The following is a 24538-nucleotide window of genomic DNA, read 5'->3' as shown; positions in this document are numbered from 1 at the left end:
GTTCCAATTGCACAGACCAAACTAGCTCATCGTCGTTCGACACCTGCAGACATCCAAGCAAACGTGCGCGAATGACTTGTTCACCAACCGTGTCATGTGCCACCTACACGCGCTGCCACGTCATCTGCTGGTGTCTGTATTTATAGTCGCTTGTAGCAAAAAATGCAGCGCCGCGCGTGGACGCGGCTCATCGCGGCCATCGTCAACACGGCGGCGATGACTGTCTTTTACGGCCTCGCGGTCACCAAGTACATGCGGACAGGCGACTCGATCAACGATGTGCTCGGCTACAACACGGCGACGCTCTCGATCCATCTGCACGTGCTGCCGTTCGTCAATACGGACGTCATCTCGGCCGCGTACGGGACGCCGATTTCGCGCGAGAGCTTGAACCTCTCGGCCACCGGCGTCTCGGTGCGCATGCGCCTCGGCGCGTCGACGTCGACGCTCAATGCGATGACGACTCCCGGGTCGGCCACGTATTTTGCAACCATGGCGCTCTCGACGCTTGGGCTCAACACGTCGTCGCTGCTAGCAGTGCCGTGCGGCAGTACGCTGCTGCGGTCCACGACAAACATGCTGGCCAAACCGTCGGACAGTGCGACGTGGTCGGGCATCAACAACCTCCCGACGACGATCAAAGCAACCACCAACGTCGCCCAAATGACGTCGTCGGTGACGCACGACGGGCACTGCCAACTCGATTTGAAACTCTACCATCTCGAGGCGTTCGAGCTATGGCGCCCCCACATGCACACATTCAACGCGTTTGAAACCACGCTGCGTACGACCTCGCTCCTCCGCAACGACACCGTAATGTCGTCCAGCAACAACAACCCCGTGCTCTGGACCTTTCACCCGAGCGAGGGCGACTTCAACTGGTTTTTCTACCGCGCGTACGACGCCTCGTACAACGCAGCGGCGCTTACGTCCCAGCTCGTGAGCATGGCCCTCCTCGTAAGCGGGTTTGTGCGGCGCGTGGCGTATACGACGCCGACGGGCGCGCGCAAGATGCTCGTGCGCTACTCGACGAATCTGCTCGCGCCCCAAGCCGCCTATTACAACAGCGCGATCGTCAACTTCCTCGAAGTGTACATGATTGTGAGCAACCGGTTCGCGTTCTTCCGCACCGTGAACGCGCTCGACTTTTTCATGACGTCGGGCTGGGGCTTTGACACGTACCTGCTCTACGGCAACTACATCAACCTCATGGGCAGCGTCTTCTGGGTCGTGCTCGGTATGCACAAGGCACTGAGTTTGCTCTTGTATGGCATTGCGCTCGTCTCGCAGCGCACGCAGCTGGCGAAACACAAGGTGGCGCCCGACCCGCCGCGGCGCAACAGCGTCTGGTACGACGAGCACGGCCACGTTCGGATGCCGTGCGTTAAACCACCGACCGTGCGGCAGCGCAGCTCGAGCACACTGAGTTCGCTACAGGAACGCATCTACGCAACGGGCTTTCAGCGCACCCAGACGCCCCGTGGCCTCCTTCTACTCAAGGAGATCACACGACCGCGGCCCGACTGGATCATCTGCTGCATGGCGGCGTGGCCGTCCTTGTACTACGCTGGCTTCTTTAGCCAAGCCACGGCGTGGGCGCCGATGACACCGATCAACTATAGCGCGCTGGCCAGCCGCCTCGGCGCCGACCTGATGCTGTGGAACTTGGTGGTTTGCGCGGTCGCGACGCTGCCCCTCAACGCGATCTTTGTGCTCTGGCGCTGCGACGCGCTACTCGCGAACGGGTGGGTCCAGCTGCGCAAGCCCGGCCGCGCCTACTACAACGAGTTTGCACTGCTGCGGCCGAACGAGAAGCTCGAGGCCGCGACTGAAGGCCAAGTGGATTCGGTCGTTCACATGGTGCTGCTCTTCCGTCGGCATGCCAAGGAGCGCGATGCGTCCGTCGCCTGCTGCGTCTCGATCCACGAGATTCTCCACGACGCGATTCTGAGCGAGTTCGAGGCCTTCAATGCCCTCTTTGACCCGATTGATGCCCCGTACGCGGCGCAGTGCCTCGTGCAGCACCCCGCGGGACCCAACCCGTTTGAGCGATTTCCCATGGTGCGCGCTGGGTGGTACCGCCACCGCGGCACGCTCCTCTCGTGGCCGCGCACGCACCAACCGGGTATCGAGCCGTGGGACTTTGAGCAAATGTTCCTCAAGCGCATTTACGTCATTGGCCCCGACGATGTCCTCGTCAATGGCCCCGACCAAGGTCCCATGCTCTCAAGCACGTCGAGCCACCTCATGGCGTTGAAGTAGTCGTTTTGGTTGTTTGGCCGCGGGCATCAGCGAGCACGAATTGTAACATGTAGCGCCGGTACTACTTTAGTCGAACAGTATACTAGTACTCCGTGCAAACGATGTACAATTGTCAAGTGTGCAAGGGACGCTTCAGAGAGACCCATGCGTCCAGCGAGCTGTGCAAGGCGTTGTGTCGGCGGTGTGGAATCGGGGCAACGTGCAATCTAGCGGTGTGTCTGTGGTAGCCTCCCAGCTTTCTTTCCCTAACCTCCTCCTTTTCCAATAACAAGCAGGACCTTGGCAGAACGACGGTAGACATGTCACAACGACCAGACGTCTATGTGTTGGGCGTTGATCACTCCATCCCACATGTCGTGAAACGTCGCCTCGTCGGTTGCGGTGGTTACGCCCGTATAAAGTGCATTTGAAAAAAGCACTTGAAAAAGACGGTGGTGACAATGGGGCTGGCCAAGCGCGTGCCCGAGATCCTCGGGCTCCTCTTTACAGCGGCGACCGGCTCCCTCTTCTACTGCCTCGCGTTCTCCAAGTACATTCGGAGCAGCGACACGGTCAACAATATGCTCGGCTACAACACGGCGGCGCTCACCCTGCACCAGCGCGTGCTGCCGTACTTGGACTTTGACGCCATCTCGGCCGGCTACGGCACGCCCATCACGTATGATATGCTCAACATGAACGAGACGGGCCTCTCGATGCGCATGCGGCTCTCGGCAGCCACGTCCGACCTCAATCACATGGTGACGCCAGGGTCTGCGCTCTTCTTCTCCAACACGGCCCTCTCGACGCTCGGACTCAACGTCTCGTCGTTTCCGGTTGCGTGCACGTGGGCGCGCAATACGACCAAAGGCGTTAGCGTCACCACAAAGTACTCGACGTCGATGGCCGGCAAGCCCAACGCCGGCGTCACCTGGGCCGGCATCAACAACCTCCCGACGACGATCAAAGCAACCACCAACGTCGCGACGCTCACGGCGGCGGTCGTGGATGCACCGAACGGGCGTTGTCAGTACAACCTCAAGCTCTTCCACAGCGAAGCGTTTGAGCTATGGACACCGATCATGATGAGCTTCAACATCTACGAGACGAATCTGCAAGTGATCGACGACGGCAGTCGGCCGCTCAAGTGGACCTTCCACCCGAACGAAGCAACATTTAGCTGGTTCTTTTACCGGCAGCGGTCGACCGAGTTCAACAACATTGCACTGGCTTCGCAGCTCTTGACGATCTTGATCATCCTCTCTGGCTTTGTCCGCCGCGTGTCGTTCTCGACGCCGTCGGGGCACAAGAAGAGCCTCTTCCGCTTCTCGGTCGACCCGCTCTCGTCCCAGGCCAAGTACTACAACGCCGGCCTTGTCAACTTTTTAGAAGTCTACATCATCGTCGCGGACCGGTACATGTTTTTCCGGACAGTCAACGCCCTCGACTTCTTCCTCGCCAACGACTGGGGCTTCTCGCGCTGGCTCATGTACTTCAACTACGCCAACCTCATGGGCAGCGTCTTCTGGTTCGTCCTCGGCATGCACAAGGCGATCGCGCTCCTGCTCTATGGCATCTCGTCCGTCTCGAAGCGGACGATGGCCATCAAAGCCAAGAAGCGTCGCCGCCTTAGCCACGTGCGCTACGACTCGAAGGGTGCCAAGAAGACCGACATCAAGTCGCCGTCGCGCAAGACGAGTATCACGACGACCAAACCGCCGTCGGGCTTCAACTCGTTTACGGGCCTCGAGCACCGCGAGTACTCGGGCAGCTTCCAGCGCGAGACGCCGTCCGACTGGATCGTGCTGATAAAAGAGGCGACGCGGCCCCGCCCCGACCTCATCCTGGCGTGCATGCTGCTCTTCCCGTCCCTCTACTATGCGGGTTTCTTCGGCGGCGCAACGGCGTGGGCGCCATTGAGTACGCTGAGCTACTCGGCCCTCGGCAGCAACCTCGGCGCCGACCTCATGATGTGGAACTTGATTGTGTGCGCGGTCGTGACGCTACCGCTCAACGGGTTGTACCTGATCTGGGAGTACCGTGGCATGGCAGGCAACGGCTGGGTTCAATTGCGCCAGCCGGCCCGCGCGTACTACAATGACATCGTGCTCCTCAAGCCCAACGAGCGCATCGCGGTTGTGACCGAGGGCCAGATCGACTCGATTCTGGGCATCATCAAGCTCTCGATGGCCAAGCGCCGGCTCCAGGAGCTCGGCGAGAATGTGCAAGTCGCGTACTCGCTGACGATCCACGAAGTCATGCACGACTATGTCATTAGCGAGCTCGAAGCCATCTTCACCGTGTTTTTGGCGGTCGACATTGAGGCGACGTACGGGTGCCTCGTGCAGCACCCGGTCGGCCCCAACCCATTTTACAAGCACCCGGTCTGCGAGATTAGCAACTACCGCCACCGCGGCGTGCTCCTCACGTGGCCGCGGCTCACGAAACCTGGCATTGACGAGTGGGACTTTCAGCAAATGTTTCTGAAGCGCATCCACCTCGTCGGCTCGTCCAACAACCCGACCTTTCTGGGCCGTAGCCCCGCGGTCACCATCGACGAGACAAGGACGGTCAGCAACGGGGCCACCAATTTCCCAACCGCAATCCGCCCCAAGGTTACAGCTCTGCCCGAGCTCAAGAGCCCGCTGCGGTTGCAGTCGGCGCCGTATGACGAGGCGTCGAACCGAACCACAGACGCGACCGACGCACCGCTCCGACACAACGTGTTTGCGGCCTCCGAGATGCGTGCCATGGACCCCGATCGGAACAGTGAAGACCCCGAGGTGACGACGACACCCGTGTACGAGGCGATGTCGCTGCGCGAGTCGTGACGCTAGCCCACGGACCCCTCTCTATTCTATTCGTGCATACTGCATGAAATGCACTTGATTCCTTGATTTCCTGCAGAATACATATGCGAAAACTATGGTGTAAGACCTTGCTACGGTAGTAAGTAGTGAGTCGTCCGCACTGGTGACAACTTGTCTGCAGCGAGCGACGAGTCTCGAGCGTCCGAAGATCGCTCGCCCCACTGTCGTATTTTAATCACAAGAAAACAATGACCGATACAAACCGCTAGTATAATAGGAATAAAATGCCGACCCGCGAGATCAACCGAGGTGAAACTGCTCTGTATTTTTACGTGGCCGCCATATTGATTTTCATCGGCCGAGGAGGATGAACGACCGCCTGGCAGAGCTCACGGGTACGACGCCGACGCGATGCGACCGCGGTGCATGGACGCCATGTAGGCAAGAGCTCGGACGTGATGATCGACATCTCCGAGGTGGACGACGATGATATCGCTCGGACGATGATGGCTCATGATAATCGTCGTCTCGTAGGCGTCGAGGTAGACACGCTTCGTACGCATGTGCTCGTAGCCACCGCGTCTGTAGCACGACCGAGATCACGCGGCCCAAGTTTATGGAAAAGTTCTTTCTCGACGTCGAAGACATGCAGGCCGACCTGAGCAAGATTGGGTACGCACCCTGCGCCGACCCGCCTTCCACCTCGACGTCTAGGCACGCGACCGACCGCATCGGCGAGCTCAACCACCAAGCACTATTGGCGACTGCCGCCGGCGAAGAGCAGAGTACGAAAGCGTCGCAGTCGATGCCGCCATTCCAATCTCTCGTAGCGATCAGCCAGGAGCTGTGCTTGGTCATCGACAGCACCAACAAGATTGCTGCCCATGCCAAGGTCCGTATCCCGACCGTGCACCTCGTCGCTCACGCTGGTGCGTCCAGGGCATGCTCGAGCTCATCAAGAAGGAGTCGGCCGAGAAGAAGAAAGACAAGACGGTCGCGGCCTCGGAGATTCGGTAGCAAATATCACGATAGTGACATACACGGACAGATTGCGGTCTGCAGGATTCGGGACAACATGTCGACGACGCTCACACGCAAGTTTATGGACACGATGAAGGAGTACCAGAAGGCGCAGGTACCCACCGAGTGCATGATCACGCCGTGGCCAATATGGAGCATGCAATAGCAAAAATTCAAAGCCGATATGAAGAATAAGGTCAAGCGCCAAGTGCAGATCGTGAAACCGGATGCGTCCGAGCAAGAAATTGACATGGTCATGCGGTCGGCGGACCCGGGTACGACCTGGACGCTCGTCATGTCAGCGTAACACTGCTGTAGGGGCCATCTACCGCAGTGCGATCCTGCAAGGCAGTGCCGAGAGCATCAAGGAAGTGTACATGAACTGCCACGACAAGTACCAAGACGTGCTCAAGCTCGAGCAAAGCGTGGCCGAGCTGCACCAAATGTTTCTCGACCTCGCGCTCCTCGTGGAGCAGCAAGGGGAGATGCTCGACCAGATCGAGTTTCAAGTGAAAGCGGCCTCCAACTACATTGATGCTGGCAACAAGGAAGTCACGAAAGCGATTCAGACCCAGAAGAGCATGCGGAAGAAGCAGTGCTGCCTCTTGGTCTTTGGCCTCGTCCTAATCCTCATCGCGGTTATCGCTGCCGGTGGCTTTTAAGCATGTAAAACGCGTCGTGTTGACTCTTGCATGCATATCTTTGCTGGGCGGGGTCTACACGTCCTTGATCGCCGCGCCCTTGAAGACTTGGCCGAGCGCCGCCTTGAAGCAGTCAATGTTGTAGTCGATGATACCTTGCTTCGTGAAATTTTCCGACCGCAAAAGGCACACAAGTGCGAGGTAGCTGCGTCAATCATTGCATGAGCCATCAACGCAAGGCAAGATACGTACTTGTTCACTTCGCGCAGGTAGAGCACCATGCCGTTGTTGAGGCGGATCACCGACGACGACTCGGCGTCGTACGCGAGGCCGTCGCCGTCGCCGTCTTCCTTCATGCTACGCCACGCCATGAGATCGAGGCGAGACATATCTTTGCCATGTACCCGTAAATGCACGAGACGTCAATGACCACGTCAATCATGTCGCTGCAGAGCTCGTACGACTGCATGTCGACAGGGTTCGAGTCGGTCGCGATGTAGACCTTGCTGACGACGTCAAAGAGGAAGGATTTTTCCATGTTGCAGCTCGAGATGAGAATGTTGAGGAGGTTCTCGAGCGTCGGCAGTTGCGGAATGAGCTTCTGGACGACCTTGGAGAACGCCTCAAAGATGCTGTGGTCGTAGATGCTCGTGAGGTAGAAGCTCATGTGGATGTCGAGCTCGCCGTCGTTGATCTCGTCAAGCACTTGCTGCTGGATCTCGCGCTGGCAGTCTACCACCAACCATGATGAGGATGGTGCAAGCGCAGTTACGATGGTACCAATCTTGTGGTCGTCCGAGACAAAGAGGTCGCCGTCCACCTTGTGGATAAAGACCTCGAAAAAGATGTTGGGGTTGTAGTGGTGCGCCCGCGTGACCGTGTCGTGGAGCCGCGACAGCGCATCCGAGTACGGCTCGTCCTATAGGCGCCCATGTACATCTCATCATCGGCAGGTACAACATCGCCGTCGTGGTTACCTGCGCGTCAATGACAAACACGATCGCGCCGCAGTTGCCAAAGATCATCTCCTCGTTCACGAGCTGGCCACCATAGACCAAGTCGTCTACATATGGTCAACATGTGAGCACGCGCTGGCGACCATGTTGAACGCACCTTTGAACTCAAAGTCGCCGGGAAAGTCCCAGATCTGGAACTGCACGAACGAGTTGTTGGCGATGTACTTGATGTCGAGCGTGTTCGTGCCCTCGAGGAAGAGCGTCTCGTGCGGCGACATCTTGTGGAAGACGACGCGCTGGATGCTCGACTTGCCGCTCCTAACGCCGCATGAATATCGTGGTACGGCTAGGCGCATGCGCACCTTCGAAGGCCCATGAGGAGGATGCGCGGCTTGTTCTCGCCGCTCAGCGACCCGCTCTCGCCGTCATCGAACCTACGGCAGCGTCATCGCGATGGCCAGCGGTGGCGGCAGTACCCTTGCGACATGGAGTAGCCATCTAAAAGAGGAGCATGAGCCGTCATGTTCCATCGCACGCGCCTGCCACGTACACGAGTTGTCGCCCCACGCCATGTCCATCGTCGACCTTGCGCTTCCTTCTTGACTGAGGATTGCCGCAAGTCCGCTTCCGGATACCAATCGGATCGTACACACTATTCGCGATTGTCCATGGCGCACACTATATTTAAATCCGTGAATAGTGTTGATCGGCGGCATCTCCGTGGCTTTCCACTGTTTCACGATGGGCATGCTGAGATCCCTAGCAAGCGCTTGACAACGCCTACTAGTCCCGCTCTTTCTACTGACTAATGTCGCGATCCATGGCTCTGCGCGGCTGGACGCCTCGCTTCTGACAAACTTGCCCGCACGTTTGGCTAAACCCACCCAACTTGAACCCGGTGGCGTGAGGCATGTCGTCACCGACGGAGCGAACCATCGAGATCGTCGGACGAGCACTGCTTTTTCAGCTCGCCATGTTCGGTCGGTGCCCAACACATTGCGTGCGATGGACACGTACTACGGTCCCCCTAGCCCTAGAGAGCATTCGACATTGGACGCGTCCGCGGTAGCATGGCCCCACAGCACACGCGTATGGGCACAGCGGGTACGAATAAATTAGGCGCTTATGTCATCCGGTGGCGCTTGGCGGACGGCGGATACGGGTCGTCGTCGTTCTCGACGTCCGTCATGTCCATGGCGCCGTGCGAGTCGGGCGACACGATCGTCATTTGCTCAATCTCGTGCTCGAGGCCGCGCTCGCGCTTCCGAGGTCCATGGACGTTGCGGTAGCGCGGGTGACGCACAAATTGCAGACCGAAGTGGACGCCGCCCTGGAGCGTCAGTTGCACCTACATTGACCGTCAGCACCCTCGTAGTGTAATGGGCAAGCCATACGTCGCGACGAAACGCCTGAGGACTATGGCGGTACGCGTTTGCGGCCGCTTCGTTCATGGGGAACTCGATGCTGGGCTCGATAAAGATGAGCTAACATGCAAGCTATGAGACTGGCCAGATCGAGAGAGGCAAGCGCACCTGAAGGCCAAGCAAGATCGTGTTGATGCTCAGGACCGGGCGCCAGTCCTTGCCGAGAATGGAAAACATGACGCGGCCCGTATGCAGGTCAATGTTCGGGTGCCAAATGCGGTCGAGGCTGAGGTGCTACAAAGCAGAGATGAGACGATGCGGCAGCGCAGCATCGTGGCGTCGTACCATGGAACGGGTACGCCTTGGGGATTTCGATGCGAAACTTGAAGTCGCCATTGGCGTAGGCGCTTGCATGGTCGGTGACCGCGATCGTGATGAGGATACGGAGCAGGTTCTCCACGCCGTCCGGGAACTCGATCTGGGTCGTCGCATGCTCGACGGCAAACTTGCCCTTGGCGAGCTAGTACATGGCGTGGGTGAGGCCTCGCCATGCGGCCATGCGTCTACCTCGTTGAGGTCCTTCCGCACGCGGAGCGTCGCCAGGTCCAAGCGCGAGCACATGTCGGTCTCCGCGTCGCTCAATTCCAGACTGGTTGCTCTCCGTGATACTGTGGTCGAGTGGTGGTTTTATTTCCGTACATGTCGCGTTTAATGGATCCACATACAAATCTCAAGCTACGCTTTGATCATTCTTTTATTATTATTTTATGGTACGTTTTTTAAAGCAGAGAATTCAGAAAAATGCTCAAATTCCGGTAGCACCGTTGCCCTCGACCGTGCCGCTTGGATCCTGCGAGCAAGCAAGACGACGACCTCGAGCATGGTACCATGGTCGCACACGCAGCCGTCATGGCGAGGCAAGCGCGGTTGCATGCGCCGGCAACGGCGGCCGCAATGTACGACTGGAGCAAGCGCTGGCAAGATGGCAGCACGTGCTGCTGCTGCGCCACCACGGGGTTGCTAGCCGGCAGTCTCGTGCAAGATGCGTTCGATCTTTTCAGCGATATCGCGGCGCTCGGCTAGCGTCTGGCGCGCAACGCCCAATATGCCATGATCGGCTGCATGGCCGTTCTGGGCTCGGTGCTGGAGGTCGTCACTAGTATGGTGATGTTGGGTCACGGCATGGTCGTTCAATGGTGGCAGACAGGGTGGTGATAGCGGCGGAAGACGACTTCGCTGCTTTGGCGTCGAGCGACATTCATGGGAGGCAAGCATCGCCGCGGCCATGGACATGCTGCAACGTGGGCAGACCAGCGGGCGTTGTGGGCACAGATGCACCTCGTGACTCTCTAGCTTTACTCGGCGCACTCTGGCGCCGCACCCAAGACGACAGAGCGCGCTGTCGTCGACCGCACTGGACGCCACCAGTGGTAGATCCGGCGACACGAGGAGTTGCGCCGGAAAGAGTGCAGTGTCACCACCCGCGGCTGGCACATGCACCACCGGCGGCCCCGACCGGGGTCCCGGCGGCTCAATCGGAGGCAGCGCAACCGGCGTCTTCACGTCGCTAGAGGCATGCGCGGTCCAGCGCGCCTTGTACGCTGCTGCTGCGGCTGCCTCGATCTCCGCGGCCAGCTCGGCGGGCGACGGGTCGGATGCTCTTTCGTGAAGCCGTTGTTCGTGGACCAGATGGAGTGCATGGGCCGCGACTTTACCAGGACGGACGGACGAGACCACCAAGTTGGACGTGTCGACGGGCTGCACGAGCGCCGCTTTGCGCGTGAGGCGTGTAACACCGGCGACACCCACCGTCGCGGCTGCGCCCCACGAGACGGTCTCGGCCCCGAGCATCTCGAGGATGCCCGTGCTGTTGAGAAGCACGGTGGCGAGTAGCGGCAAGATGCCGACGCGCAAAAGAACGCCGATGGGCTCGGTGACGAGGTGCGTCAGGACGAGGCCCACGACGACCGACCCGACCCAGTGCAGCGCGACGTTGGCGCCGATGAGCAGCGAGAAGAGCAGCACGAAGTAGACGGCAAAGGCGACGACGCCGGCGCACATACCGTACAGAACGTAATGCACCCATCGCGGGAACACGGGCGCTTCGAGGCGGCTCGCCTCCTGGCGCAAAATGGTGTTATAGAGCGCGCGCGCTGGCGCCGTGAGCGATCGCACCTTGGCTTGCTCGGCTTCGTAGCGCAGGCGCTCGTGCAACGGGAGCGCGGCCAGTCGCCGGGCCTCGCTCGCCTCGAGGAACAACAGCAGTCGCTTGCGGTACCGAGCGAGTCCGTGGAGGTGCTTTAGGATCTCTCGCTCTTGCGCCGCGATGCGCTGCCGCTCCTCGCGCTCGTTCTGCGCCGCATAGGCCCGCGTCTGCTTGAAGCGCTTTGCCGTTGCCTCGAGCGTCGTCGTCGCCCGCTGGACGCGCGCCAGTTTGTCGATCGAGTAGCGACGCGAGCGACGGGGTAGCACAAGCCGGCGCCGGAATGGAACGCGGTGCGTTAGAAGCGCGCGCGCTTCGAGGAGCTCGAGCTTGGCGTTCTCGACGGCGGTCGCCATGCGTTGGACCATGGCCTGCGCGTCGTCCACGTACGCATCGGCGCTCGCGAGGACGGTCCGCGCCCATGCGACAAGGCCCTGCGCGACGCGCACCTCGTCCGACGAGATCGGACCGAGCGACGTGACTGGGAGCTTGGCAATCTGCGCCGACGCCGCGTCCAAGTGCTGCGTTGCGGCGAGAAGCGTTGCTTCGGACAAGACCGCGGGTTCGATATGGCTCAGCTGCGTTGGCAGCGTCTTGTGCCCCCACATGGCCAAGAGCATTGGCAGCGCCGCCTCCGTACACGCCTCGACCACCGGCGCTTCGTCCTCGGTGGACGCTTGGACGGCGACTTTGGCCGACCGACCGACGTCCTTCATGGCCCGAGCGACGCGCTCTGCGCCGGCATCAAGAACGTGGCGCTCGTCCGATTCAACGGCTCCGACGGCGCGATTGAAGACTAAATAGTGCACGGCAATCGACACGTGGCCGGCGAGCGTTGGCGCGCCATGGGCCTCGAGGACGCCGACGCGACGGAGGTGCGAGAGCGCGATCTGGATGTCTTTGGGCTGTATACTTGCAGCGAGCTCTGTGTGCACGAGGCCGTGAGGGGTTTGTGTGGAGGTCGCCACCGTCCGTACCTAGGTGGTCGCGCTTGCGAATGCAATATTGAGACTCGTCGACGGGGTTGCCGTAGGCGTCGACTTGGACTTCAACGATCGTCGTGTCGTCTTCGAGCGTGAGACGCAACACAAAGTGGTCGCGCGCCCCGACTTTTTGAAGAGCAAGATAAACTACCCGCGTCGTCGCACCAACGTATGGTCCTATAGAGTAGGCTTACCGCAATCGTCACGGGGAGCATGCAGATGGACGAGACGGCGCCGCTGACCACCATGGTGCCCGCGGTCGGCTGGAGCGCGCGCAGCTTGTACAGTATCGCGTTCATGAGGAGCTCGCTCATGGCGGCTGTGAAAAGCACCATGACGCGTTGCGGTCTACTCCAGGATGTTCGTTCTGCGACCAAGTGTTTCTACGATTACCTCGTGTAGTGCGGGTCGTAGTGGAAACACATTTCGAGGACTTTGTGGTTGTCCATGAGACCCACCCAGACGCTCTTGCAAAAGGCCCGGAGGCGCTCGCGGCGGGTCGGTGCGACCACGAATGCCGGTGGCTGGTACAGTTTCGGCGGCACGTAGAGGTGCTGCGCATCGTCGCGCCGGCGCCGCTGCTCTTTTGCGAAAACCAGCGCATCGTGGGCGTCCCATTGCACCGACAAGTGCAAACTGAGAAGGTACAGACCGCATAAGACGCCGAGCGTGATGGGAATCGCCGTGTTGGCCTCGAGCAGCGCCGGTGTAATGCGCACACTCAGCGTCTCGACGACCTGGAGCTGCACCGCGTCCAAGGCTTGGACAATCTGTGTACCAAAGTCGGTGAGGTGGGTACAGTTGCACGTGATGGCGTCAATGTCGTCGGCAACGACAACACAGCCGTCCGTGGCCCACGTCTGCGCCTACGACCGACGACCGGATCGACCACATACTCGGTCGAAGCGCTGGCGTACCGAGGGATGCCAATACTGACAGGTCGGCACCTGACGGCGACGAGGACACGTGTACTGAATCGTATAGTTGGCCGACCCGTTGCAGGCTACCGTCGTGGGCTCGGCGCATAGCGTGACGATCGTCTCGTTTCCGCCGACGACGCAGTTGTACGACGCCGACACACGAGGCGGAATGGCCAACGGAGCCTACACCGATCCGTGATCTACAATGGACAGCCTGGATTTCGCCAAACCTGCGGTTGCAGCTTGGCCATGCGGATTTGCAACGGGTGCGAGAGGTTGGCGACCGAAGCTGGCTCTGCCGCATAGTCGCAGTACAGGTCGATGCCGAGGACGCCAGATGCGAGCGATGCGTTGTCGCTCGACCCATACAAGTTGCGCCGGAAGAACTTGAGGTGGGTGTCGATGGCGTGCGCGCAGGTAGATGCCAATGGGAGCTCCGTAGGTAAGGTGAAACTGGTCGTGGCTGCTTGTTGAGCGATCTGCGCAGTCGTTTGCGGTACGCTCAGAGTGCTTCCCGTCGCCGCCAACGCCGGACGTACGCGCTGCACGGCGAGGCGCAGATTGGGTGTCACGAGTGTCGCCGGCGCCTCGCCAGGCACGGTCGAGATAAGGAGCGCCGTTGCGAGCATGTCGACGACGGTCGAAGCGCTGTTCGTTGGTGCTGTCGTTGCAGGGAGCTCGAGGAGGCTCGAGATCGCGCCCCCAAGTGTGGCGAGCGCCGTTGACGACAGGAGCGCCATGGACGACGGTGCCAGCACGTTTTGCAGCAAGCCAAAGGTCTGCGCTGCCTGGCTGGACGAGAGAAGGTCGGCGTTGGCGGCGATATTGTAGAGCGCGGCGCTTTGCTGTTCTAGCCCCTCGACGGTTGGGTTGGCGGTCGTGGCCGCGGTCGCGACCGCGTTGAGCAGTGAACCGAGCGCCGTCTGCTGGTACTGGAACGTCTCCGCCGATGCACTGCAGTCATATGCAAACCTATGATGCACGTCATCAAGGTAGTTGTACGGATGCTGTCCGATACCAGTTGGCAGTGCAGACGCACGATGCAACGCAGTTGGCGTCGGTCGCGCGGCACGCGGGCGGATCCAAAGTGCAGGTGCCATGACCAGAACATCCTTGACCTGGTACCAAGCAGACGGCATTGGTGTTGAGAAGCGCCGACGGCAACGCAGAAGCGAGCTGCGTCGCGGTGCTCAGCACAGCGCTGGGATCGTCGTGCGGGGCGTTGGCTTCAAGCGACGTGGCTTGTGCGAGGACGAGCGCCTGCGCCGACGCTGCGGGCAGTGCGCCCACGTGAATCGTCGCATACGCCTTGGCGACGGCGCCAAGCGCATCGGCAACGTACCCAACAATCGTCACCGATCCGTTGACACCCGCCGGTAAGGTCGTGACCCACGACGTCGTGAACGCGTACTCGCAGAGCGGGACTTCGACCGCGCCGACCTACCGCAGTATAAAAACAAGACACGAAAAGGCGTCGTACGTCGGTGGGGAGGCCGCGGATGTACTTGAAGGCAAAGCGAAGGGGCAGGGTGGCGCCGACCCAGTTGCGACTGGTCAGCGTGAACGACGTGGTGAGCGCAACGCCCGACGTCGGCGTCACTGTCACCTAGGGACGTGGGGCGTCAGCCAATGAAACTCGAAGCCGTGTACCGAGCCACTGGTCGGTGGCGCGTTGGTGGTCCACGTCGTCGATGCGGTCGCGGTCTGTCCGAGTGCATCGACGCCGGTGAAGAGAAACGTATACGTCGTCTGTGGCTCCAGCGCGCCAGGACGCAGTATCATGGTCGACGACGTCTACAACACAGTTGTTGCGCCACGTGTTTCATATCGTCGACGTACACTGGGCACGGCAAAGAACGCGGCCGCGAGAAGCCCGCGGGCGTCGTTGGCAACCGACCACCTGCCGATTGGCGCAGGATCCGAGCTGCTCTCCACACTACCGTGCAAGAGAATCTTGGCGTCAGCATTCAAGCGTGCTTGCTGTAGCGGAGCGATCGCCACACTCGGTGGCGTTCCTGCAACGACGGCAATGATCGTCGATGTCGTGGCTGTCCGGTTTGTGTTTGCGTCCGACACGGTAAGCGTCACCAAAAGCGTCAAGTTGACGGTCAAAAAGCTCTTGGGGACCACTGGTGTTGTACCGTTGAGCAACGCAAGAAGCGCGCCGCTTGACGGGTTGGTGCAGTTCCACGCGAACGTCAACGGTGTCGCGTTCACGGCATCGGGGTCGTACGACAGCGATCCGTTCAGAACTAGATCGACGTGGCCCCGACCGTGCGACTGGACCCACCGACTATGGTTGCTACGAGCGCCGAGCGAACGATTTCCAGGGTCGCGACGGCCGTGTTGACACCGCCACTGGATGACGTTGCACGAAAGGCCACGGTGTAATTCCCAGGCAGCAAGCTGCGCGCCGGCCAAAAGACCTGACGCGGGTTGCGGCTCCCCGATATCGGCGCCGCGGTCTCAAGAATCGTCCACGACAACTGCAGCACCGAGGAATCGAAGCCACTAGTGTTGCAGGTCGGCGGCACCGCGACGCCCGACAAGACAATTTCCGTCGAATAAGCCACACGCACCGTGCTCGGTCCATCCACGTACACGGAAGGCAGCGCGCTCGAGGACTTTACCACGAGCAGCGCAGACGCCCCCGAGAGATTAAAGTAGTTGGTGCAGTTGAGTTGAATACGATACTGGGTGCCAACAACGAGCTCATTTGCTGGCACCCGGATCGCCTGCGTCGACGCACTGATTTGAGTAAACGAGCCGTTGCACGGCTGCTGCGTCGATTCCATGACGCATGTCCATTGCCACGTCATTGGCCGCCCGCCCGACCCCGACGTCGCGGTGGCATCCAGCACCAGATCGTCGCAGGCGCCGAGCGACGTGGCGCCCGCAATCGACACGGTGGGCACGGGCGGATTCAACGGAGGCTGCACCGACACGGTCATGGACGTCATACTCAGCGTCGACGTCGATGTCGACTTGAGGCCACCGAAAACGGTGCAGGGCGCAAACGGAACCACGGTGGCTCCAACGCCCAAGCCAATCATTACCGTCGTCGCCGTTGCCCAGGTGCACACAGGCACAAGACCAAAGCTCGTTGTTTCGAAGACCCGATCACAGGCAAACGAAGACGCTGAAAAGCCCGAGAGATCGACGGCCCGAGAAAATGTCACAATGAGTGACGCGCCCGAGTCGGCAAACATCGCCGAGAGCAGCCGCGGTGGCGGCGTCATGTCGGGTGCGTCGACGATGGTCACGGCCACGCTCGACGGAGGCAGCGCCGCGTACTTGCCATCCATCAACGAGGAGCTATGGACGTGAAGCGTCCTACGCAACCAAGGGCGTGAGAGCCTCTCATGTGAGAAGCGGCATACGCGAAGAATGGGTTGGTTGAGAGCACAAGGCCAGCGGGGGCCGAGACGACAATTGTTTGCGGCGAGTTCCAGTTCGTACTACTCAGCACGGCTGTGGTCGGTGTCGTCACGAGCCCGGTCGCGTTGAATGAGACAACCACCGGTCCCAATGGCATGGTGGCCAGCGCGACGGTGAAGACATCGCCGGCGCCACCAACGCCGACGGCCAGTTGGAGCCGGCCTCCGAGTGTCGGGCCCACAAGAACAAGCGCCGAGTGATCAATGTTGCCGATGGTAAAGACCGCGGATGGCATCGGCACGTAGGCGTACCACGGGTCGGACGTCGACAACTGCACGTGGCAGCGGACGTACGCGGTCGGGCGGTCGACGAAATCGTGCGCCGTCCGCATCGCGTAGACAACGGTCGGCGTGTACGCGTTGGGGCTCATGGATCGGGCCGTCGGTGGCGCCAGCTGCGACGTGTCATTGCAAACCATAGAGATCCCAAGCGTCGCCTGCGGTTGCGTAAAGAGTGAGAGCGTCAGCGTCACGACGTCGCCTTCGCTGTTGGTGACCGGTGTCACTGTGAGGTTGTTGCCCACAAAGTTGGCTTGGACAATGACCGATGTTGTCGCTGATGTATTGGACGCCGGGACGACATTGGTGCTGCTGAGCCGGAGTGGAAAGGACCCGCCGTCGTTGGCACCGATCGTTGCCACGTATATTGGCGCGGTGGGCCGCACGTCAAAGGTGTCGATACCGTCGCTCGTCGCCGACGGCGCGATGTTTTGGTTGGAGCTGTTGCAGCAGACTTGAAACATACCGGCTTGGGCGTGCAGCTGCAGGCGCCACACGTCGATGCTAGGCAACCGGGCAGTTGCGAGGCTCGACGATAGAACCGGCAACTGCATGTAGCGACTCGTGAGCGTGTACTGTGTCGACGCGGCTGTTAATAGTGGCGCGTGGGCCACTGGAAGGACGACGAACGAGACGGTGACGGTGGAATTGGCAACACTACGCGGATTGCTATAGACGGCAATCTGGGCGACGGCGACGCACGTGACAGCTACGACGCCGCTCCCGATTGGCACCAGCTGCAGTGACAGTGTCGACGGCGTCGCGTCCCACTGCGGAGGACCAGATGCACTTGCTGCCATTGGGACAATAGAGCAGGCGACTGAAACAGCCTCGATCGCCGAGTGGTTTTGCACCGTCATTGGCAGTACGAGTGCAGTGCCTTCAAGGACGGCACTCGAGGGAGCTTGTAGGCGCAGTACCGGCGGTACAGCTGCTGGGTAAACTGTAAAGGAAACCGGCAGCACTTGTACACAGGCGACATCCGAGCAGTTGGCCGTGGCCGTCACCGTCAGGTTGCTGATACCCATTGCATTTGGACTCAGCGAGGCGTTGACGTTCAGCACGAGAGCGTTGGAGCTGCTTAGAAACGGGATATTGGGTGTCATCGTCGAGTTCAAGTCGACGCGTTCGCAGGCCGCGCAGGACCACGTCAAGGCGAGGGTGGTAGTCGGATCGACCACAGACACTGTGATCGTAAATACGAGAGGGTCGTTTGAGTAGAGCGCCCAGGGTCCCCACACCGAGTCGTTGTACGGGACGAGGACCGCGAGCACCGGGGTTTGCGCTGCAGGAATCACCGACAAGTCGAGCGACCGAACATGCACTGCGCTCGAAACGATCTGGCCCGCAACCGCATGTTTCCACAAGACGACGACGGTGGTCGATACCAACTGCAGTGTAGCGTTGCCGTAGGCGTAGCGAGTCCAGTTGAGAGCGACGGGTGCGAGCGATACGGATGCATTGGCCTCGCTGCCCAGAAAGGGGGAGGGCGGCGCAACTACTTCATACGCTACGTCGAGTGCCGGATCGTTTGGATGCAGCTCGACGCAGGACGTTTCCGTGTTGTTCATCGTCAGTGCAGGCGTCTGCAGCAGCACAGACGACACGTCGGTCGTTGCAATCCATTGCGTGAATGTTGGCGACGTCGGCGATAGGATGGACACATTGAACGTTGTCTGCGCCGGTGGCGACACTTGGACGCCGTTCGTTGTCGTGAGCACGACGGCAAGGCCAAAGATACCGACGTACGAGGCGTCAAGAAGGATAGTAAGCGTCGTACCGGGTGCTGGATTCACAAGCTGGAACGTCTGGTGATCGGTGTCGGCGACCACCGAGGCGCCGGTGCATACGACGACGGGCACAACAGTCGGCACGACTAATTGTGCTACAAACCAAACGTCCGTGTCCAGCGTTACCATACTCTGCAGCGTCACGTTGAAGGCGTGGTCGACGACGACGATGGATGCTTCAAGAGTCGGGATCCAAGTTGCGTCGGGACATAAAGGCGCGAACGCGAGAGCGACTGCAAGCTGTTGGCGTCGTCGTAGAACGCCCAAAACAACGTGTCGTAGCCAGTGAAATTCACGCGCGGCCAGAGCAAGACCGACGTGGTGCCGCTGGGAATCGGAAAGCCCACGATCGACGCCGTTGTCGGCAGCCGTGTTGGTCGTAGGACGACGCCATCTGCAACGACCTACAGAGACGACATCGTTTTTCGCTGCTCGTCCCGAGATGCGTATTACCAACTCGATCGACTTTAGGTGCGAGAGGTCCCAGAGCGCAAGAGACGCCGCTGGAGGAATGGCCACCGACACGAAGCGGGACCCGTTACCAGATGTGGTCACTGACTCTGGCATACTCAACGGTGCAGAGAGTGGTGTCTGGCCGAAGACCAAAAGAGCCACGGCCGTTGTTGCGACACTGGTGCGGCCCGAGGACGCCACGGTGCTCGACACAGCAATGGGTACCTAACATACGCCTCAAACGCACAGCTAGCTAGCTAGCTACCTCGGCAAGGCCGCTAAAGCTGGAATCGATGTCAATCGGTAGCACCACGGTGGCGTTGGCCAGCACACCCGCAAAGGTCCACGTGATGCCGTAGTTCCACATAACGCTTTCCCGAACGAGCGTTTGGAGTATTACGCCCGTCACACCCGAGCTCGAGAGGCCTGTCGGTAGCGATATCGTGACCACCACGTCGTGCGCCATCGAGAGGTTCGTGACCGAGATCGCGACGATCGCGGGTACCTCGGCAGAGGCGTGCACAAACGACGCATTGCTGGTGAGCACCGGCGTGACGAGGCGTGTGTGGCGATGGATCGACACTGCGTAGGCACTTGTACCATTCAGGCTCGGCAGTGCCAAGCACGTGCTGATGGTCGAGGCACTGAGACAGGCGGTGCTGTATGCAGTGAGCCGCAGCGAGAGAGGAAGCGCCCCCAGCGCAGCGGCGGTTGGCGTCACAAGAAGCGACCCGTTGAGGCTCCCGTTGGTGGCCAGCAAAAGCGCGCACGTTCGCTGGCTCAGTAACGGCACGAGAACCGAGGTCGCGGCGACGTGATCTTGCCACACGAGCTGTGCGACCCAGTTGAGCGGCCCCGTCAGCTGCAGCCAAAAGGGCGAAGACAGCGTCTCGACGGTGAGCGGTATTTCCATTGGCAAGTCGCCTTCCTCGAAGTTCCACACCGCTCGGGGCAGCCGGAGGAGGCTCGGCGCCAGCGTCGCTTGTACCGACACGGTCGCAGACGACGTTGCTATCACGCTACCCGATACGAACGAGCTTTGCACCGTACAGCTAAAGCTCGTGGGTGGTGCCGTCGTCCACGCGTCCATCCATATCAGCGCGATTTGAAAAGGAGTTGTCGCGGCGCCGACGAGACCCGTGAGGTCACCAACGTCGACCGAGCCATTGGTAGTGAGATTGACGTTTGCCACAGATGTCATTTGAACGACCTGGACGCGTTGGAGGACGCTGCGAGGACAAGTAATGACCGCTTCCAACGTGTATCCTTGTGGCGGCGACCCAAACAGTTGATCGACTTCGACAACGGACACCATGCGCGGACTCGCCGGGAGCGACGTGGTTGTCAGCTGCAGCACTGGCGGCAAGAGCTGTGCTTGCGTCAACCACGCCAGCCATACGACGGTACAGAGGAGCGCGCTCGGCATGGTGCTGCCGCGCTCAGCGGTTTCGATGATGAAACGTAGTTGCATTCCAATCGGTCCCGTCAATCCGTTCATGCAATAGACCATCTTTTTCATGGAGTGGATCTATCCATTGCATACTATCTCATTATCCGATGTTGCGTTCGCCAAGACAAGGGTACCCTTGGCCGAGATTACTATTGATTTTTACTCGGGCGCGCCGTTAAAGTTCATATCGTCCATGAGGTACTGCATCAAGTCTTCTTCGTTTTCGATCGCACGCGCCGACTCGAGCTTCACGAACGGCACCTTGGTACTCTTGTGTACCGGCGGTCTTTGCGTGATCGTGCTATGGAATCATTGACGGCGTCGACGGCTCGGTGTCCAGGTCCAGCGAGCTCAAAAGCGTATCGACGAGCGCCGCGTTCTCATCTTCGATTGTCGTTGCCGTTTTGATCGCGCTGCCCGACTTTGACGGCGAAAGCGATCCATCCAAGCCGATGCGAATGAGCACAACGGTCGTGTTGTCTTCGCCGCCGCACGCCGTGACGCAGTGGTTGGCGAGCTCTCTCGCGATGAGCGTCAGCGGCTTTTGCGCCTTGAGCCCGGCCCACACGAATTGCGCGACGTCGCTGTTGTCCATGACCGAGTAGAGCCCGTCGCAGGCCAAGATAAAGATGTCGTCGCCGTCCGGAGAGATGGGCCACTCGGAGATCTCGGGCCACGCGGCGAGTGACGAGCCGAACGCGCGCTTGATGTCGGCGTCACCAAATGCCCGCGTCACTGTGAGCTGTCCAAATGTCCGGTCGTTTTGAATAAAGCCACCTGCCATGATTGGAACATTGATACTTCACTACAGACAGCACCGTACCGCGGTCGGTGATGTAAGCCTTCTCTTCGACGTCCGAGCATCGGTGGTCGCGCGAGATTTGAACCACATGGTCGCCGCGCAGCAGGAGCGCACTAGTCAAGTGCTAGTATGGACGAGGCTCGTCCATCAGTGCTCTCTATACCGCGAGTCGCCAACGTTGACGCAGTACATCTTGTCAAGACCGTCGTAAAACAAACTGATGAGCGTGCTGCCCGACCTAAGCAGAGAGTATGTGACCAAATCGGAGAGAGGATCCAGCGTAGTACGTGTCGTCGTAGGGTGCATATGCCTCTTCAAAGCGGTGGTCGAGACTCAGGCACGTGGCGTAGAGTGCTTCCCTACATAGGTCCGTGTCATCACCATATCATGCTGGGCGACGCACCGGACCGACTTGTCCTTGGAAAGCTCAGCACCGAGCGTCGACTGCACGTTGTCGACGAGGAAGCGCGCGCACGTGATGCCGGCGTGGCCGTCTGCGACGCAGTAGAGCGCCGGGTGCAGTCCCAGGAGTGAGTCACCGCCGTTCACAAACGAGTCGACGAGCACGTACATGTCTTCCATGACCGAGCGCGTGCCCATCTCGCATGCGACGCCGCTCTCGCAGTGCGCGACCGTCATCTCGGCGGCCATAATACGATGCTGCTCTTCGAGGCGGTGCAGCAGCGGCGACCGGAGGTCCCACGGCGCGTTCGTAGCTCGAAGGGTCATCCGAAAGGCGTGGAGGACGGTGCCGATCGTGTACGACCTGCTCCAGCCTTTCTCGGTGCGCTGGAGGAGGTTCATAATCACGACCCGCGACTTCGAGTGCACCATCGTGTGCGGCCACGTGCCGGGGCACTTGACGATCGGCGGAAGCGCGCCGTAATGCGCGGTGAAGACGAAGTCAAGCTTGAGCACAGGTGTTGGCAGCGAGATGTCTGGTCCGTCGCGGATCTGGACGACGAGGTGCACGCCGTTGGCGATCGCGAGCTTGGGCGTCGAGAGATCCGGCGCCGTCGTGATGATCCACAGCGCAGACTCGTGCTTGATGGCGTCGATCTCGTCGCGGAGTCGGTCGATGGTCTGACTCGCCATGGCGCGGAAACCAAGTACTCTTGTCGCTATTTCAAGCGCACGGGTAAAAATGGCGCGAAACGCATGAAGGTGACCTGCGGGTCATCGAGACAACATCGGCCATCAGTTGTAGTCGTCGGTTCTTGGGAGGTACTGCTGAATTTTATGCTACCTCAACCTTGCACATCGTTTCCCGAGCATGGCGGGTACGTCCAAGCCCATCGAACCACGCTTTGACCTTACTCGCAGCTCCATCTGCCACGTCATCTTCGCGGCACTGGCTTGTATCCGGATACCCGGTACGATCTTTGACGTGGTCAGTTTGCACTTGCCAAGAAAGGCCAGAGATTCAGAGTACAAATGGTGGCGAGTAAAAGACTGCACGCGAGCCCTTGGACACGCGCAGCGTCGGTCTTAATCTTAAAGCCGTGACGCGCAACTCAGTAAAACCAATACAATGCAGACAAGCCAATGGGCCCAGCCTCCAAGCGTCTTTCGCCAGTTGGCCCTCGGTGGTGGTGCCAATGTACTGCGCTATGTGAGCTCTACCAGCTTTGATCTACTTGCTTGGAAGGTACGCTTTCGATGTTAACACGTTCATCGCGACCGCGCGACGGCCAAAAGCCTAGCAAAGTGGCTGGCGTCACAACACCGCACTGCCATCTTCACGTTTACAAATCATTCTACCAATCGTCACACGATTCGACTGGAACGATGGACTAGCGGTACCACAGCTGCCTATCGGTACTACGACTCCGGTACCGACCGGTAGGGCAGTCGTAGTAGGAGCTGTATGTCGTTACAACTCGGAATGGAAATCCGTCGAGCTCAAGTCGCACTGTGGCTACCAGTGGCCATTGGTGTAAGCTTGATGTTGGTAGTGGTCGACTCTCCACACTTCAGTGCGAATCTGTATGGCCACTGCACTTCATAAACTTAGCCGGCCCCACACCGTGCATGGGTGAACGCAAGGAGCGGCTGCCACGTCAGCGTTTCAGTGATTATCCGGAAAGAATCACGGGATCCGAGTGGTCAGTTTGCAGTTTGCTCTGCGAGATCCACACCGACATGGAGTCGATGACGGGACATACGATCGTCGTGACGGGCGGCGGCAGCGGCATCGGCCTTGCGCTCGCCTCGCGTCTTCTTGGCCTCGGCAACACGGTCATCATCGTCGGTCGACGTGCTGCCAAGCTCGCCGAGGCGAAGGCAGCCCATCCCGGCTTGCACACAGTTGTCGGCGACGTCGAGACAGCAGCCCAGCGCGAAACGCTCTTTGCGACGCTCATTGCATCGTTCCCAGCGCTCAATGTATTTGTGCACAATGCAGGCGTCCAGCGGACCTTGAACCTCAAGGGCGGCGTGTCGCCCAGCTGGGATGAGCTGGCCAGCGAGATCAACATCAACTACGCCGGCGTCGTCCATCTCTCGATGCTCTTGATCCCGCATCTGGTCGCCAAGCCGTTCAGCGCGCTCATCACGGTGACAAGTGGCATCGCGTTCGCGCCAATTGCATCAGTGCCGATCTACTCGAGCACGAAAGCGGCGCTGCACTCGTTCACGTGGTCGCTGCGCCACCAGCTCGCCGACACGTCGGTTCGCGTCATTGAGATCATCCCGCCCGAGGTGGACACGGAGCTCGAAGCACCGGGACTTCACACCAACGGCATCAGCGTCGATGTCTTTGCCGACAGCGTCCTCGCGCGCCTCAGCGCTGGCGAGACCGAGATCGGCTTTGGCATGTCCGAAAGCGGCTGCCTCGCGTTCCGGGCGGCGTTTGAGCTTGTGTTCGAAAGCATGAACAAGGACATTTGTTTGCCGACACCGTCCGCGCAGTAGGTCCATTATCGACGGCGACAACTAACGCTACCCAGCGGAATGAGATGTAATACCGCGTCGAGTGTGTGTGCCTGGCGACGACCTCGTGGTGGTGCCAATGGCCTCATGGGCGTCCGAAGGCGGTGCGTTGAAGGCCCATCGCAACGTGCGCTGGAGCGCTGGCCTTGAGCCACAGCTACACTTGTGCCAGATAGCTCTTCAATCATGTTTAGAAGGGAATGAAGTTGAAGCGCTGGCCCGGTACGATTAAAAACAAATTGGCCAATCATACGCAGT

The 24538-nt window shown here is 59.9% G+C and overlaps 8 protein-coding genes across 8 annotated transcripts; 4 read left to right on the top strand and 4 right to left on the bottom strand.

Annotated features, from left to right (window-relative positions):
* Positions 1-162: 162 nt before the first annotated feature.
* SPRG_06674 (hypothetical protein) lies at positions 163-2262 on the top strand (the record flags this gene model as incomplete). Its single annotated transcript, XM_012345486.1, has 1 exon — positions 163-2262. One exon carries the CDS (start codon positions 163-165, stop codon positions 2260-2262), a length of 2100 nt encoding a protein of 699 aa, XP_012200876.1.
* Positions 2263-2683: 421 nt separating this feature from the next.
* Positions 2684-5134, top strand: SPRG_06673 (hypothetical protein). The gene has a single exon (XM_012345485.1). It carries the CDS (start codon positions 2703-2705, stop codon positions 5070-5072), a length of 2370 nt encoding a protein of 789 aa, XP_012200875.1. The 5' UTR covers positions 2684-2702; the 3' UTR covers positions 5073-5134.
* Positions 5135-5406: 272 nt separating this feature from the next.
* On the top strand, positions 5407-6764 carry SPRG_06672 (hypothetical protein). The gene is made up of 10 exons (XM_012345484.1): positions 5407-5446; positions 5493-5527; positions 5586-5593; positions 5640-5723; positions 5766-5836; positions 5882-5943; positions 5991-6064; positions 6114-6186; positions 6238-6346; positions 6390-6764. The coding sequence occupies exons 1-10, from the start codon at positions 5419-5421 to the stop codon at positions 6731-6733; spliced, it is 888 nt and encodes a 295-aa protein (XP_012200874.1). The 5' UTR covers positions 5407-5418; the 3' UTR covers positions 6734-6764.
* On the bottom strand, positions 6692-8301 carry SPRG_06671 (hypothetical protein). The gene is made up of 9 exons (XM_012345483.1): positions 8219-8301; positions 8145-8166; positions 8031-8102; positions 7826-7986; positions 7690-7775; positions 7493-7631; positions 7117-7444; positions 6965-7069; positions 6692-6917 (listed from the first exon to the last, which is right to left on the bottom strand). The coding sequence occupies exons 1-9, from the start codon at positions 8244-8246 to the stop codon at positions 6788-6790; spliced, it is 1071 nt and encodes a 356-aa protein (XP_012200873.1). The 5' UTR covers positions 8247-8301; the 3' UTR covers positions 6692-6787.
* Positions 8302-8791: 490 nt separating this feature from the next.
* On the bottom strand, positions 8792-9653 carry SPRG_06670 (hypothetical protein; the record flags this gene model as incomplete). The annotated part of the gene is made up of 5 exons (XM_012345482.1): positions 8792-9016; positions 9063-9152; positions 9201-9318; positions 9347-9552; positions 9600-9653. The coding sequence occupies 5 exons, from the start codon at positions 9651-9653 to the stop codon at positions 8792-8794; spliced, it is 693 nt and encodes a 230-aa protein (XP_012200872.1).
* A 734-nt stretch (positions 9654-10387) lies between these two features.
* SPRG_06669 (hypothetical protein) lies at positions 10388-20523 on the bottom strand (the record flags this gene model as incomplete). The annotated part of the gene is made up of 17 exons (XM_012345481.1): positions 10388-10399; positions 10458-12160; positions 12213-12281; positions 12323-12365; positions 12413-12566; positions 12612-13084; positions 13136-13321; positions 13369-14110; positions 14157-14578; positions 14619-14744; positions 14789-14932; positions 14978-15390; positions 15429-16471; positions 16519-18820; positions 18868-19048; positions 19098-19322; positions 19363-20523. 17 exons carry the CDS (start codon positions 20521-20523, stop codon positions 10388-10390), a joined length of 9399 nt encoding a protein of 3132 aa, XP_012200871.1.
* Positions 20524-20706: 183 nt separating this feature from the next.
* Positions 20707-22471, bottom strand: SPRG_06668 (hypothetical protein; the record flags this gene model as incomplete). Its single annotated transcript, XM_012345480.1, has 6 exons — positions 21753-22471; positions 21637-21708; positions 21513-21587; positions 21371-21462; positions 20865-21324; positions 20707-20815 (listed from the first exon to the last, which is right to left on the bottom strand). Exons 1-6 carry the CDS (start codon positions 22442-22444, stop codon positions 20707-20709), a joined length of 1500 nt encoding a protein of 499 aa, XP_012200870.1. The 5' UTR covers positions 22445-22471.
* Positions 22472-23491: 1020 nt separating this feature from the next.
* Positions 23492-24349, top strand: SPRG_06667 (hypothetical protein; the record flags this gene model as incomplete). Its single annotated transcript, XM_012345479.1, has 1 exon — positions 23492-24349. The coding sequence occupies one exon, from the start codon at positions 23492-23494 to the stop codon at positions 24260-24262; it is 771 nt and encodes a 256-aa protein (XP_012200869.1). The 3' UTR covers positions 24263-24349.
* Between the last annotated feature and the right edge of the window lie 189 nt (positions 24350-24538).

Source organism: Saprolegnia parasitica (genome assembly GCF_000151545.1).
Source record: "Saprolegnia parasitica CBS 223.65 unplaced genomic scaffold supercont2.23, whole genome shotgun sequence".
NCBI lineage: Eukaryota > Oomycota > Saprolegniomycetes > Saprolegniales > Saprolegniaceae > Saprolegnia > Saprolegnia parasitica.
The sequence above is the reverse complement of the archived record's forward strand: the minus strand, read 5'-3'. Positions and strand labels throughout refer to the sequence as shown.